General features: G+C 48.5%; 1 protein-coding gene across 2 annotated transcripts in view; it reads left to right on the plus strand.

The window, feature by feature from the left end:
- The window catches only part of ZC3H7A (zinc finger CCCH-type containing 7A), a 48,681-nt gene extending 47,387 nt beyond the window's left edge, over nt 1-1,294 (plus strand). For both annotated transcript variants that reach the window (XM_075564280.1, XM_075564281.1), the window contains exon 23: nt 391-1,294. In XM_075564280.1, coding sequence (XP_075420395.1) covers nt 391-580 — 190 coding nt within the window. In that variant the 3' untranslated portion in view covers nt 581-1,294. The remainder of the gene's footprint in view (nt 1-390) is intronic.
- Nucleotides 1,295-11,624: the final 10,330 nt, after the last annotated feature.

Genomic DNA, 11,624 nt, shown 5'->3' on the forward strand with positions numbered 1-11,624 from the left:
GGAGACAAGGAGAGGAAGTGAGGCATCCAGAACGCTGACGTTGTGAAAATGTAGCCATTGTCTCTAGTCACGGAGTAATGGTTACTCGGGAACTCAGTGTGCTGTGCAAATTTTCACGGAGAAAAAACCCCAAACTGGTGGAGGTAGGGATTCTGGGATCCTAATGTGGGCCCTAAGGAGCCGTGGTAGCACAGTGGTTCTGTGTTGGGATGTTAACTTGAGGGTCAGCAGTTCGAAACCACCAACTGCTCTGCAGGGGAAACCCAGGACTTCCAGCTCCCAGAAACTCAGCAGGGGCAGTTTGGCCCTTGCCTCTGGGCTCTCCATGAGCCAGCACTGACTCTTGATTTTTCGTGTGTGAGCTCTAACAGGCTAACTTTGCCCTCACAGGTATATGCGCGGGGCATGCGTGGACGGCGCCAGCTGTAAGTTTGCACACGGCAACGCGGAGCTCCAGGAATGGGAGGAAAGGAGAGATGCCCTAAAGATGAAGCTCAACAAAGCAAGAAAAGATCACTTAATTGCCCCAAATGATAATGACTTTGGAAAATATAGTTTTTTGTTTAAAGATTTAAATTAACAGAAGCTGGCTTTTACATATGTTACCAAATCAGAGCATTGACCAGAAACATTGAAAGCGTTCCGAGGCCCAGAGCAGCGGAACCGCAGGCTTTCTGCTTGCATTGGCGCCCCTCGTCCCTCCTGAGCAGCAACGACAATAGGTAGGAAAACAGGCCCGGCCCATGCCCTCACGCAACCAGGTCTCCAGGGGCGAAGGGCGTGTGGCCTGTGGCCTTGTGCTGGACAGACTCCAGGATGAAGTGTGCTGAGGAAGAGGCTGAGGTTATGTGGAGCACGTCTGCCGTCGGCGGCCCTTCACATCAGAACCATGGTAAGCGAGCAAGCGTTTTGTCCTAGGAGCAGATGAAATTCTGTACACGTTTTAGCGAAACGAATCTGTTTCATATTCTAAAGTTTGCTACTTATCTGTACGTAGGTTGCTAAAAAGGATTTTTCTTAACTCAGATTTTAAGCCAAATCACCATTTAACACTAGTATATGTTAAATGGGGTATTTTTCTGTGTTTGTATGTTTCGCCAGAATAAGGGAACTGAGGATACTGCACATTGAAAATATTTTGGAGTGAGAGGAAAAAAAAATCAGTGACTCAATTTTTTTTTCTTGGTCTTTTGCTGTTTAAATGATGATTTTGAAAGATTAAACTTGTTGGTATTGTGTAGTGTCTGGACCAATATTGCCTGTAATAAAAATTTTACATGTAGCTGTCTCGTTATTTTTGGTGTGTGCCTTTCCTCGCGGAGTTGTTGAAGCCGAGTACCGAAACCCCTGGCGTCAGGTGCCATCAAGTTTGTTCCAAGCCTTAGCTGCCTGTGCACACCAGAGTGAATGAAAGCCCGCCTGGCCCTGCGCCCTCCTCACAATGGCTCCTGTGCTGAAGCTCATCGTTGGAGCCCCTGCGCCCGTGTGTTTGCCCAGGGGCTTCCTCTCCAACCTGAAGGGATAGGAAAGTAACCCCGCCCCGCCCCCCTGAGCCCACGTGTTGCCTTCCAGGGGAGATCTGGGTTTCACTCGAGCGCAGGCAAGTTGGCCCTGAGCTCAGAGCACAGCAGAACAAAACTGCCTGGGCCCTGCGCGAGGCCTGAGATGGGTTAATGGTGGGACCACTGTGATCGTGGGGTGGAAACAGATCCAGTTGAGTTTTCCCTTGGTGCCCTAGCGCAGTGGTTCTCAACCTTTCTAATGCTGCGGCCCTTTAAGACAGTTCCTCATGTTGTGGTGACCTCCCATCCCCCGCCAACCATAAAATTATATTTGTTGCTACTTCATCACTAATTTTGCTACTGCTATGAATTGGACAACCCCTGCGAAAAGGTCCATTCAACCCCCAAAAGGGTTGCTGTGGAGAACCGTTGCCCTAGTGGGTTACAGGTTGGGCGGCAAACTGCAAAATCAGCAGTTCAAACTCACCAGCTTCCCTAAGGGAGGAAGGTGAGTCTTTCTGCTCTCATAAAGGGGGACAGCCTTGGAGACCCAAGGGGGCCGTTCTGCCCTGTCCGACAGGGCCTCTGAGTTAGCAGCAGCCCTGGGCTTGGGTTTAGACCCCCTGCGTTTCTGTCCTTCTACTTGCCGTCTTCTCGGCAAATCTCTGTCCTGGAGCCATCTTTTCAATGGCTGCCATTTCTTCCTCTGTCACGGTTTCTCATTCTGGTTCACAGCTAAGCACCCCATCAGCCTCTGGCAACCACTTTCTTGGTCCAGCAGGGAACCAACGATCTGCTGCCTTCAAATGAGTCTCAGTTCCTGACTGCCCTGTATGGGGTTTCTGAGGCTGTCAGTCTTTATGGGAGCTGATAGCCTCATCTTTCTCCCAAGGAGAGACTGGTGAGCTCAGACCCCTGATTTTGTAGTTTGCCACCTAACACGGAGTCCACTGCGCCACCGGGGTACCTTGCTTGGCCCTAGCATCAGGGAAGCCCTTACAGGATAGTGGAACTGCCCCACAGGGCTTCCAATGCTCTTGTCTTTATGGAAGCAGCCTGGCACGTCCTTCCCTTGGGGTGACTGATGGCTTCAAGCCTCTGGCCTCTTGAGTTATCTGAGCCCTGAACCACTGTCCCGCCAAGGACCCTGCAGTATTGGGAAATCCAGGCTAATAATTTGATAGTGAGATTACTCCCCAGCCGAGGAGTTGATTGGTTCCTGATCACACTAGAGGAGATGGCTGGGAGGAGGGATATGTAGAGAGGGAAAATACGCATTCAATTTCCCAAAACAAAATGGGTATAAAAATAATTATTGAGTGGAAAACCTGCTTTCCCTCAAAACACACAAAAAAATTAACGTACTTCTTTTGGATAAAAGTTTACACAGTAAATGAGGATCCCATTTGACCATATCTACGCAAGTGGTTCCACTCCCCTGGTTTCAGTAGCAGTGACAGTAATAGTGTATCTACTTTGACATGTTTATCCCTGTGAACATTTTATGTTGATATAATAAAAATGATTACTGAAATACAGTGGATAACTATCTCCCTCCAGCTTTTTAAAGCATACCATTCAGTGGCATTTTGTACAAGCATCACTGTAATTCCAGAGCATGCCCTTCACTCCTGCCAGAAAGCCTGCACCTAATTCTCTCAAACCATTTCAGACCTTAGTGGGACTCTGCTCACCCAGAAAGCCTCATGATAGGAGGACTCTCTTCAGAGCCTCTCAGTGCAGAAAGAAAAGCCTCAAACAGTCATCCCAACTTTCTGTTTCCTCTTCCTGCAGCCTCCCCCCACCCAAAAAAGACAACACTCAACTGCCTGGTCATCTATGTAACCACCACCCTCTAGGTTTCAAAAGCAGCCCTGGTCCTATAGTAGTTATGAGTTGGGCTGTGAACCTCAAGGTCAGCAGTTTGAAACCACCAGGCCTCCACACAAGAGGCTTTCTACTCCTATAAAGAGTTACAGTCTCAGAAACCTACAAGGACAATTCTACCCAGTGGGGTTGCTATGAGTCACAATCGACTCGATGGCAGTGACTTTGCACTTGGATAGGGTTTCCGAGCCTGTACGTTTTTACTGAGGCAGACAGCCTTACCATTGTGCAGAGCAGCTGGTATGTTGGATCTGCCGACCTTGGGTTCAGCAGTCCAACCATCAGGGCTCCTTACAGCCTTCGACTCCCAATTAACCAATCATATCCTTTCAGCCTCTTTAGATGTGACTGGTCTGGACATTTCATAAGAATGGAGTCATACATTGATGTGGCCCTTTGTGACTTGCTTCCTTCAGGCAGCAGGTGTTCAAGCTTCACCCGTGCTATGGCATACACATGTTGTCAATGTCCCATTGGGTGGACATGCCACAGTGTGCCCATTCTTCAGTTGGGTGTTCGGGTTGGGTCACTTGCTGACTCATGAATATGAACATTCAGATATATGGGTTTATGTCCTCACACGATTTTGTCAGCTGCAGGTGTTACGGCCACCCAGTGCGTTCCGACCCATAGCACAGGAGAATGAAACTCCGCCCAGCCCTGCTCCATCCTCACAATTGTTCCTGTGCTCGAGCCCATTGGTGCCACCATGGTGTCCATCGATTTCCTTGAGGGCCTACCTCTTTCTCTGCTCCTCTGCTTTACTAAGCACATTGCCTTCTCCAGGGACTGGTCTCCCCTGACAACAAGTCCAAAGTACGTAAGCCTAAGTCCCACCATCTTTGCCCCTCAGCGGCGTTCTGGCTGCCCTTAGTATACAATTGCTCTTTTATGTGACGCTCGTTCTTACACACACGAGTGTCTATGAATTGTTTCTCTAGCCCCCCATGCTAACACACTGCCCTCCTGAGACAGACTTGCTGGCTCTTGTGGCAGTCCGTGGTAATCACCATCATTCAAGTGGACCGATTCTTTGGTCTTCCTTATTCCGTGTCCACCTTGCGCGTGCAGATAAGGCAACTGAAAATACCGTGGTTGAGTCCTTAATCCCAAAGTTACAGACTTGCTTTTCAGTATTCTCCATCATCAGCCCTGGAGGAGCTCTGGAGAAGTTGCAGGGCTCTGTGAGGTACCCTCACCCCGGGACTGAGGCCCCCGGGAGGGCAGGCTGTGCTGGGAGAGCCACATTCCTTTCCGTGACCCTGCCCTTGGCAGGGCTGTCTGCTATTCAAGCACTGTGTGCAGAGTCCTCTGTGAGGGTTGTCTCCACGTAGTTCCAGGGGTTCACATTCCGTGTGGGCAAACTGAGGGAGGCTCATTCCCGGGGTTGACAGTGCAGGCTTCAAACCCTTTTTTTTTTTTTTTTTTTTTTAAACATTTTATTAGGGGCTCATACAACACTTATCACAATCCATACATAGACATACATCAATTGTATAAAGCACATCTGTACATATTTTGCCCTAATCATTTTCTTTTTTTTTTTTTTTCTTTTACATTTTATTAGGGACTCCAACAACTCTTACCACAATCCATACATATACATACATCAATTGTACAAAGCACACCCATACACTCCCTGTCCCAATCACTCTCAAGGCATTTGCTCTTCACCTAAGCCCCTTGCATCAGGTCCTCCTTTTTTTCCCCCCCTCCCTCCCTTTTCCCCCCTCCCACATATGCCCTTGGTAATTTATACCTCGTTATTTTGTCATATCTTGCCCTATTCGGGGTCTCCCTTCCCCCCTTCTCTGCTGTCCCTCTCCCAGGGAAGAGGTCACATGTGGCTCCTTGTAATCAGTTTCCCCTTTCCAGCCCACTCACCCTCCACTCTCCCAGCATCGTCCCTCACTCCCTTGGTCCTGGAGGTATCATCCACCCTGGATTCCCTGTATCTCCAACCCTCCTATGTACCAGTGTACAGCCTCTGTCCTATCCAGCCCTGCAAGGTAGAATTCGGATCATGGTAGTTGGGGGGAGGAAGCATCCAGGATCTGGGGGAAAGCTGTGTTCTTCATCGATACTACCTCACACCCTAATTAACCCATCTCCTCTCCTAAGCCCCTCTATGAGGGGATCTCCATTGGCTGACACTTGGGCCTTGGGTCTCCACTCTGCACTTCCCCCTTCATTTAATATAATATATATATACACATACATATATACATATACACATAAATACACATACATACACACACTTATATATTTTTTTTTTGCATGATGCCTTATATCTGGTCCCTTGGGCACCTCGTGATCGCACTGGCCGGTGTGCTTCTTCCATGTGGGCTTATTTGTTTCTGAGCGAGATGGCCGCTTGTTCACCTTCAAGCCTTTAAGACCCCAGACACTATCTCTTTTGATAGCCGGGCACCATCAGCTTTCTTCACCACATTTGCTTATGCACCCATTTGTCTTCAGCGATCCTATCATGGAGGTGTGCAGTCAATGATATGATTTTTTGTTCTTTGATGCCTGGTAACTGATCCCTTTGGGACCACTCGATCACACAGGCTGGTGTGTTCTTCCATGTGGACTTTGTTGCTTCTGAGCTAGATGGCCGCTTGTTTATCTTCAAGCCTTTAAGACCCCAGTCACTATCTCTTTTGATAGCCGGGCACCATCAGCTTTCTTCACCACATTTACTTGTTCACCCATGTAGGCTCCAGCTGTTGTGTCGGGAGAGTGAGCATCATAGAGTTCCAATTTAATAAAAGAAGGTATTCATGCATAGAGGGAGTGTTTGAGTAGAGGCCCAAGGTCCTTCCGCCACCTTAATACTTGATCTATAAATATAGACACAAAGATCTATTTCCCCAACCTCCTATATATATTTGCATGTACATGTCTTTGTCTAGACCTCCATGAATGCCCTTTGACTCCTAGCTCTTTCCTCCATCTCCCTTGACCTTCCTCCTGCCCTACTACCATGCTTCATTGCCACCTGGGCTAGAGTATACCTCTTCTCTAATCAACCTTACCCTTGATCATTTCCCACCAGGCCTGCCACTCCCCCTTCTCTACCCTTTGGGGTCCCATGTTTTTCCCTTGTCCCTGGGTTTGTTAACACCACTTCCTTACCCCCCCGACCCCCCACCCCAAGTCCCCCCGGAACTGTCGGTCCCGTTGTTTTTCCTCCCGATAGTTCATCCAGCCTGTCCTATTCAGACAGACCTGTGGAGTCACTAACATGCACGAAAACTAGACAGAGGAACACAAAGCAACAGTATATAACCGGACAACAAAACAACCAAAACAAACCACTGAAAAAGAACAGAACAAAACAGTTCACAAGAGAAAAGCTTGTAGTTAGTTCAGGGATCTTTGCTGGCCCTTAGGAGCGTTTTCCAGACCAGTCTGTTGGGGCACCACGCCCTGGCCCCAAAGTCCACTTTCAGCATTCCCTGGGGACCTTGCCACTCCATTCCCTTGCTGTTCCGCTGCACTCCCCCAGTGCATTGCCTCGGTGTGGTGGGATCAGGTCAGGTGCAATTCCCACACTGTGTCTCCGGTGCTGTCCCCTGTATCGCCCTTAGTCACTGAGGGGCATCATGTCTCATAGTAGGGCCAGCCATGTTGTTCTCTCTGTGGACTGGCTGCTCTACTCAGGAACATCATCATCACGGCCTGGTGGGCCAAGCTGTGCTCCACTCTCTCCTCCTGCCCCTTCATCTGCTCCCGTGTGCTCTGGTCAAATATGACCATCTCCCATAGCTGCAGGGTCAATGTCGTCCTTTGGAACAAGTTCTTTTCGGGGGAGGGGCAGGAATCCACTTAATTTATGGTGCTGGGGCCTGTCTCCCAGACCTCTCCACCGGTTCCGTCCTCCACGCCGGGATAATGCATTTCAAACCCTTTTGAGTAGGTCTGGGGAGGTCAGAATAGACGCTCTGTGCATAGTTTGTTGCTGAGGACCGAAAGCCAATTCCTGAAAGTCACTTGACTGGGTCTTCATAGAACACCTTCTAAAAGTGCCCCAGGCTCCCACCTGGCCTTCACTTCTGCGTTATTTCCTTCTGCACATGTTACATGTTGGGCTGCTAACCCCAAGGTCAGCAGTTTGAAGCCACCAGCTGCTCCGTCCGCAGGAGAGAGACGGGACTTGATTCCTGTGAAGAATTTCCGTCTCGGAAACTCACAGGGGCAGTTCTACCCCATCCTTCGGGTCGCTATGAGTCGGCATCAACGTGATGGTAGAGGGTTTGCCATGTCCACGTTGGGACCTCCTGCTGTGTAAGTACCATGCTTTCTGCATGCCAGGGGATTGCACAGTTCACCAAAAGTATATTGCGTATGATTCACAGAGAAATATGGTAAATGCTTGGAATCTAAAAGTATTTCTCTCTGCTCAGAGGACTTACAGTCCAACCGCTATCGAGTCTGGCTCATGTCACCCTGCCTGTGCCCGAGGGCCGCTCTCCATCGGGTTATAAGGGCTTTCCCCTGTTACTGAGAGTAAGCATAGACAGTGCAGGGCAGGCCCTGACGCAACAGCCCTACACGGCAGCTCACTGCTGCTGGAGATAGAGAACCCGGCGGCCATGGTCACTGTTCTTTTCCTCATGGTTCTGCCCTGATTAACACTCCTTAGGGTGTTTCAGGCTGCTTCTCTGGGAAATAGATCACCAGGCCTGCCTTCTCAGGTGCCTCTAGGTCGACTTGAACCTCCAGCCTCCCAAGCTGGCAGCTGGGATGTTAGCTGTTTGCACCCCTTTCCGGGACTCCCCAGAAAGGATTCCGACCTGTGGAGTCTCAGGCCCCAGCAGCTTGATCGTGGTGTGAAATATGGCAACAGAAGTCCTGGTACTGCTTGGCATGGGCAGTTAGAGCTTCCCTAACCCTCCCCTGGGATGGATTTCTGATCGCTCCAGAACATTCTGGTGTCCGAGCAGCAGCCCAGGGGTCCAGAGAAAGAAGAGAAAGAGACCCCTTGTGTTATTCTGGGCCGTTCCTGGCCTCACAAGGTATTGTAGAGCTTTTCAGAAACCAAAGGCTGCAAAAATACTCTGGCCTTGATAAACTCATAGGAACCCCATGGCGGGAGGGGCGGGGGATGGAATTACCGTGCAGAGTTTCCCTGCAGACCTGCTGGTGGCATAGTGATTATGGGTTGGGCTGCTAACTGCCAGGTCAGTGGTTCAAAACTACCAGCTGCTCTGTGAGAAAAACGAGGCTTTCTGTTCCCCATCAAGAAGTTGGAGTCCTGGAAACCCAGGGGACCAGTTCTACTCTGTCCTACATGGTTGCCATCAGTCGGAATCCACTCAATGACGGTAAGTTATTTGGCTTATAGGGTTTCCAGGGTGGCAGTTGGCCTAAGTGCTGGGCTGCTAACCTCAAGTTGTCAGTTCAAACCCACCAGCCCCCTTTCAGAAGAAGATGAGGCTGTCGGGAAGATGAGGTTGTCTGTCCCGGAGGTGCCCTGTAGGAGCACCTCTGGGACCAGCTGGTGGGTTTGCTCTGCAGGCCTTTCTGTTTGCAAGACCCTGCTTATCCGATAGCACAGCATCACCTGAGCTCCCGGGGGAATTGAGACTCTACATTCAAAGGTTTGTTGTTTTTTAATTCAGATGTGTTTTAGAAAACTTCACTGCCTTGGAGTTGATGCCAACTCATAGCGACCCTGTAGAACAGGGAGGGTAGAACTACCCTTGTGGGTTTTGGAGACTAACTCTTTGCGTGAGTAAAAAATCCCATCTTTCTCCCTCCCAGTGGCTGGTGGGTTTGAACCTTGGTTAGCAGCCTAGTTGCTAACTGACATTTGGTTCTCCTGCAGAGAAATGGCAGGTCCGACTAACAAGCTCCATACCCACGTGGTTAGTAAGAGGCCAAGTATAAGCTGTGTGTGCACATGCACGCACGCACACACACACACACACCACCACCACCCACCCACACACACCATCACACACACACACACACACCCCTCCCCCCCACCCCAGCAGCAGCAAAGAGTTAAGCCAAAGTTTAAGCCAAGTTTATTTAAGCATATTTATTCAAGAGGGGAAGCAGGTCTGCCATGCGAGGCGTGAAAGACACTTTAAGCAGAGCTAGGCTACTCCGTGCTTCAGAGAGCTGAGGGGGAAGTGCTTGGTGTGAGAGCAGAAGGGGCCTGTCTAGGGAAAGGCTTCTAGTGTTTAATGGGCACTTTTTTTTTTTGGTCCATGACTCATTATATAGCTTTATTTGTAATAGCCCAAACTGGAAGCAACTCAGATGTCCTAAGTGAATAAAGGTTAAACAAACTTTTTATAACCTTTATGTTCTTATCATACAATAGAGGAACTGTGTTGGCATAGCTCCTTGCACATTGGTCTGCTAACCATAGGTCAACAATGTAAAACCACCGGCCACTCAATGGGGAAAAGATGAGACTTTCTACTCCCATAGCGATTTACAGTCTTAGAAACCTACGTTCCACTCTGACCTATGGAGTCTTCGCTCTGAATTGGAATCGATTTGATGGCATTGAGGGTGAGTTTCGTTATCATAGAATACCAAGGGCAATTGAATATTGAGAAAATGTCCTAGTTCAGTCCAGATCAAGTCCGTAAGTCCAATACCAATCTATAAATAACGGGCACTTTCAAAGGGGTTGGGGCTGCAGAGCCTCCAATGGTGAGACTGCGTTCTAATTAGTTACGAAGTTCATTCCTAGGCCTATGATAGATTTCTTTCTAATCGATGTCAGGTGGGAGTTCTGAATCAGGAGGACTTGAGTCTTCTCGTGAGCTGTACAACTGCGCGAGGCATCTGAGGATATCCGTTTGGCCTCAGGGTTGAGGCATTTACCAGGCTTGTTATTTCTGGGCTCCTTATTTCTCCTCCTGGCCTGCAGAATGTTCACTCCCTTGGCAGACAGAGCATTTATTCTTTAGCAAACAGGGTGTACCTTCCCTTGGCAGGCAGAAGTCCCCACCCTGCCCGTCAGTAACCACATCACCAGGCCTCCTATAGCGACCCTATCACAACGCTACTTTGTAGAGGCCCCTTTATTAAGTCTTAAGCAGACAAGGACAATGAGGATCATCTGGGCGAGGGAGACCATCAGCATGAGGTGCCAGGCTGTCCAAGAGTTCACAGCCACGTGACTCCTGGAACAGAACAAAGGAAGCTGTCGCAAAATCGTCACAGCTGCAGGTGGGGCAATGGGAATGGCGACGGGACCGGGATGGGGACCCACACACTGCACATTAGGACCAGTGTACAGGATTGTGCAATTGTTGCTCCCTCAGCAGGCAGAATACTCGTTCTTTAGCAAGTAGGATGCCCATGCCCTTAGCAGGCAGAAATAGAATTGGTTCCGAGTCCTCTGCCCATCTGGGTCAGGGCATGACTCCTACACATGAAACCCAGTGTTCCAGCTGCGGTCAGCGCACTACCTCTTCCGCAGCTGGCCAGGGGAAATCATAGCAATCCACCTCCCCACCCCCACCCCAACAGTTTTATTAACCCTTCATCCACATCTCTTAAAATTCAATAATCCAATTATACAAGAAGAGTTGTACAATTACAACCACATCTGATTCTAGAACATTTTCTTCCTTCAACTCATTGTTATGCATGTAGTTTTTTCTAATTATGGCAAAAATGTACACAACAAAACTTTCTCCAATTCCAAAACTTCCACATGTATAATTCAGTGCCATTGATTATACTCTTCATGTTGTACAACCATTACTGATAGCCTTTTCCAAGTTATTCCACCACCAATAACATAAACTCCATGCCCCTAAGCGACAACTCTTTCTATTTTACCCATGGTAACCATCAGTCAAGTTTGGTTTCTTCTTTTTTTTTTAGTGGTTTTCTTGGTACAATATTCACAAATCATACACTTTCATGGTCCATGGTCAACTTTAAAAAGAGTTGTATATACATCATCACAATCTGTTCTAGTGCTTTCTCCCCCTTCTACATTCATTGTTTGCTCCCCAAATCCCTTCACTTCCCTACCCGACATTCCCCTCCACACCTGAGAAACCCTTGCATCAGTTACTGTCTCTATGAATCCACGCTTTCTGTGCTTCACAAACTGGGAAACCCAACAAAAACAATACAAAAATGCAAAACAAAATCAAGAAAAAATAATAATACAAAGATAAAAATACAAGTAAACCCCTAATAAAATGTAAAAAAAGAAAAGGAAAAAATGATTAGGACAAAGAATGTACAGAT

The sequence above is a fragment of the Tenrec ecaudatus genome, chromosome 12, assembly GCF_050624435.1.
Source record: "Tenrec ecaudatus isolate mTenEca1 chromosome 12, mTenEca1.hap1, whole genome shotgun sequence".
NCBI lineage: Eukaryota > Metazoa > Chordata > Mammalia > Afrosoricida > Tenrecidae > Tenrec > Tenrec ecaudatus.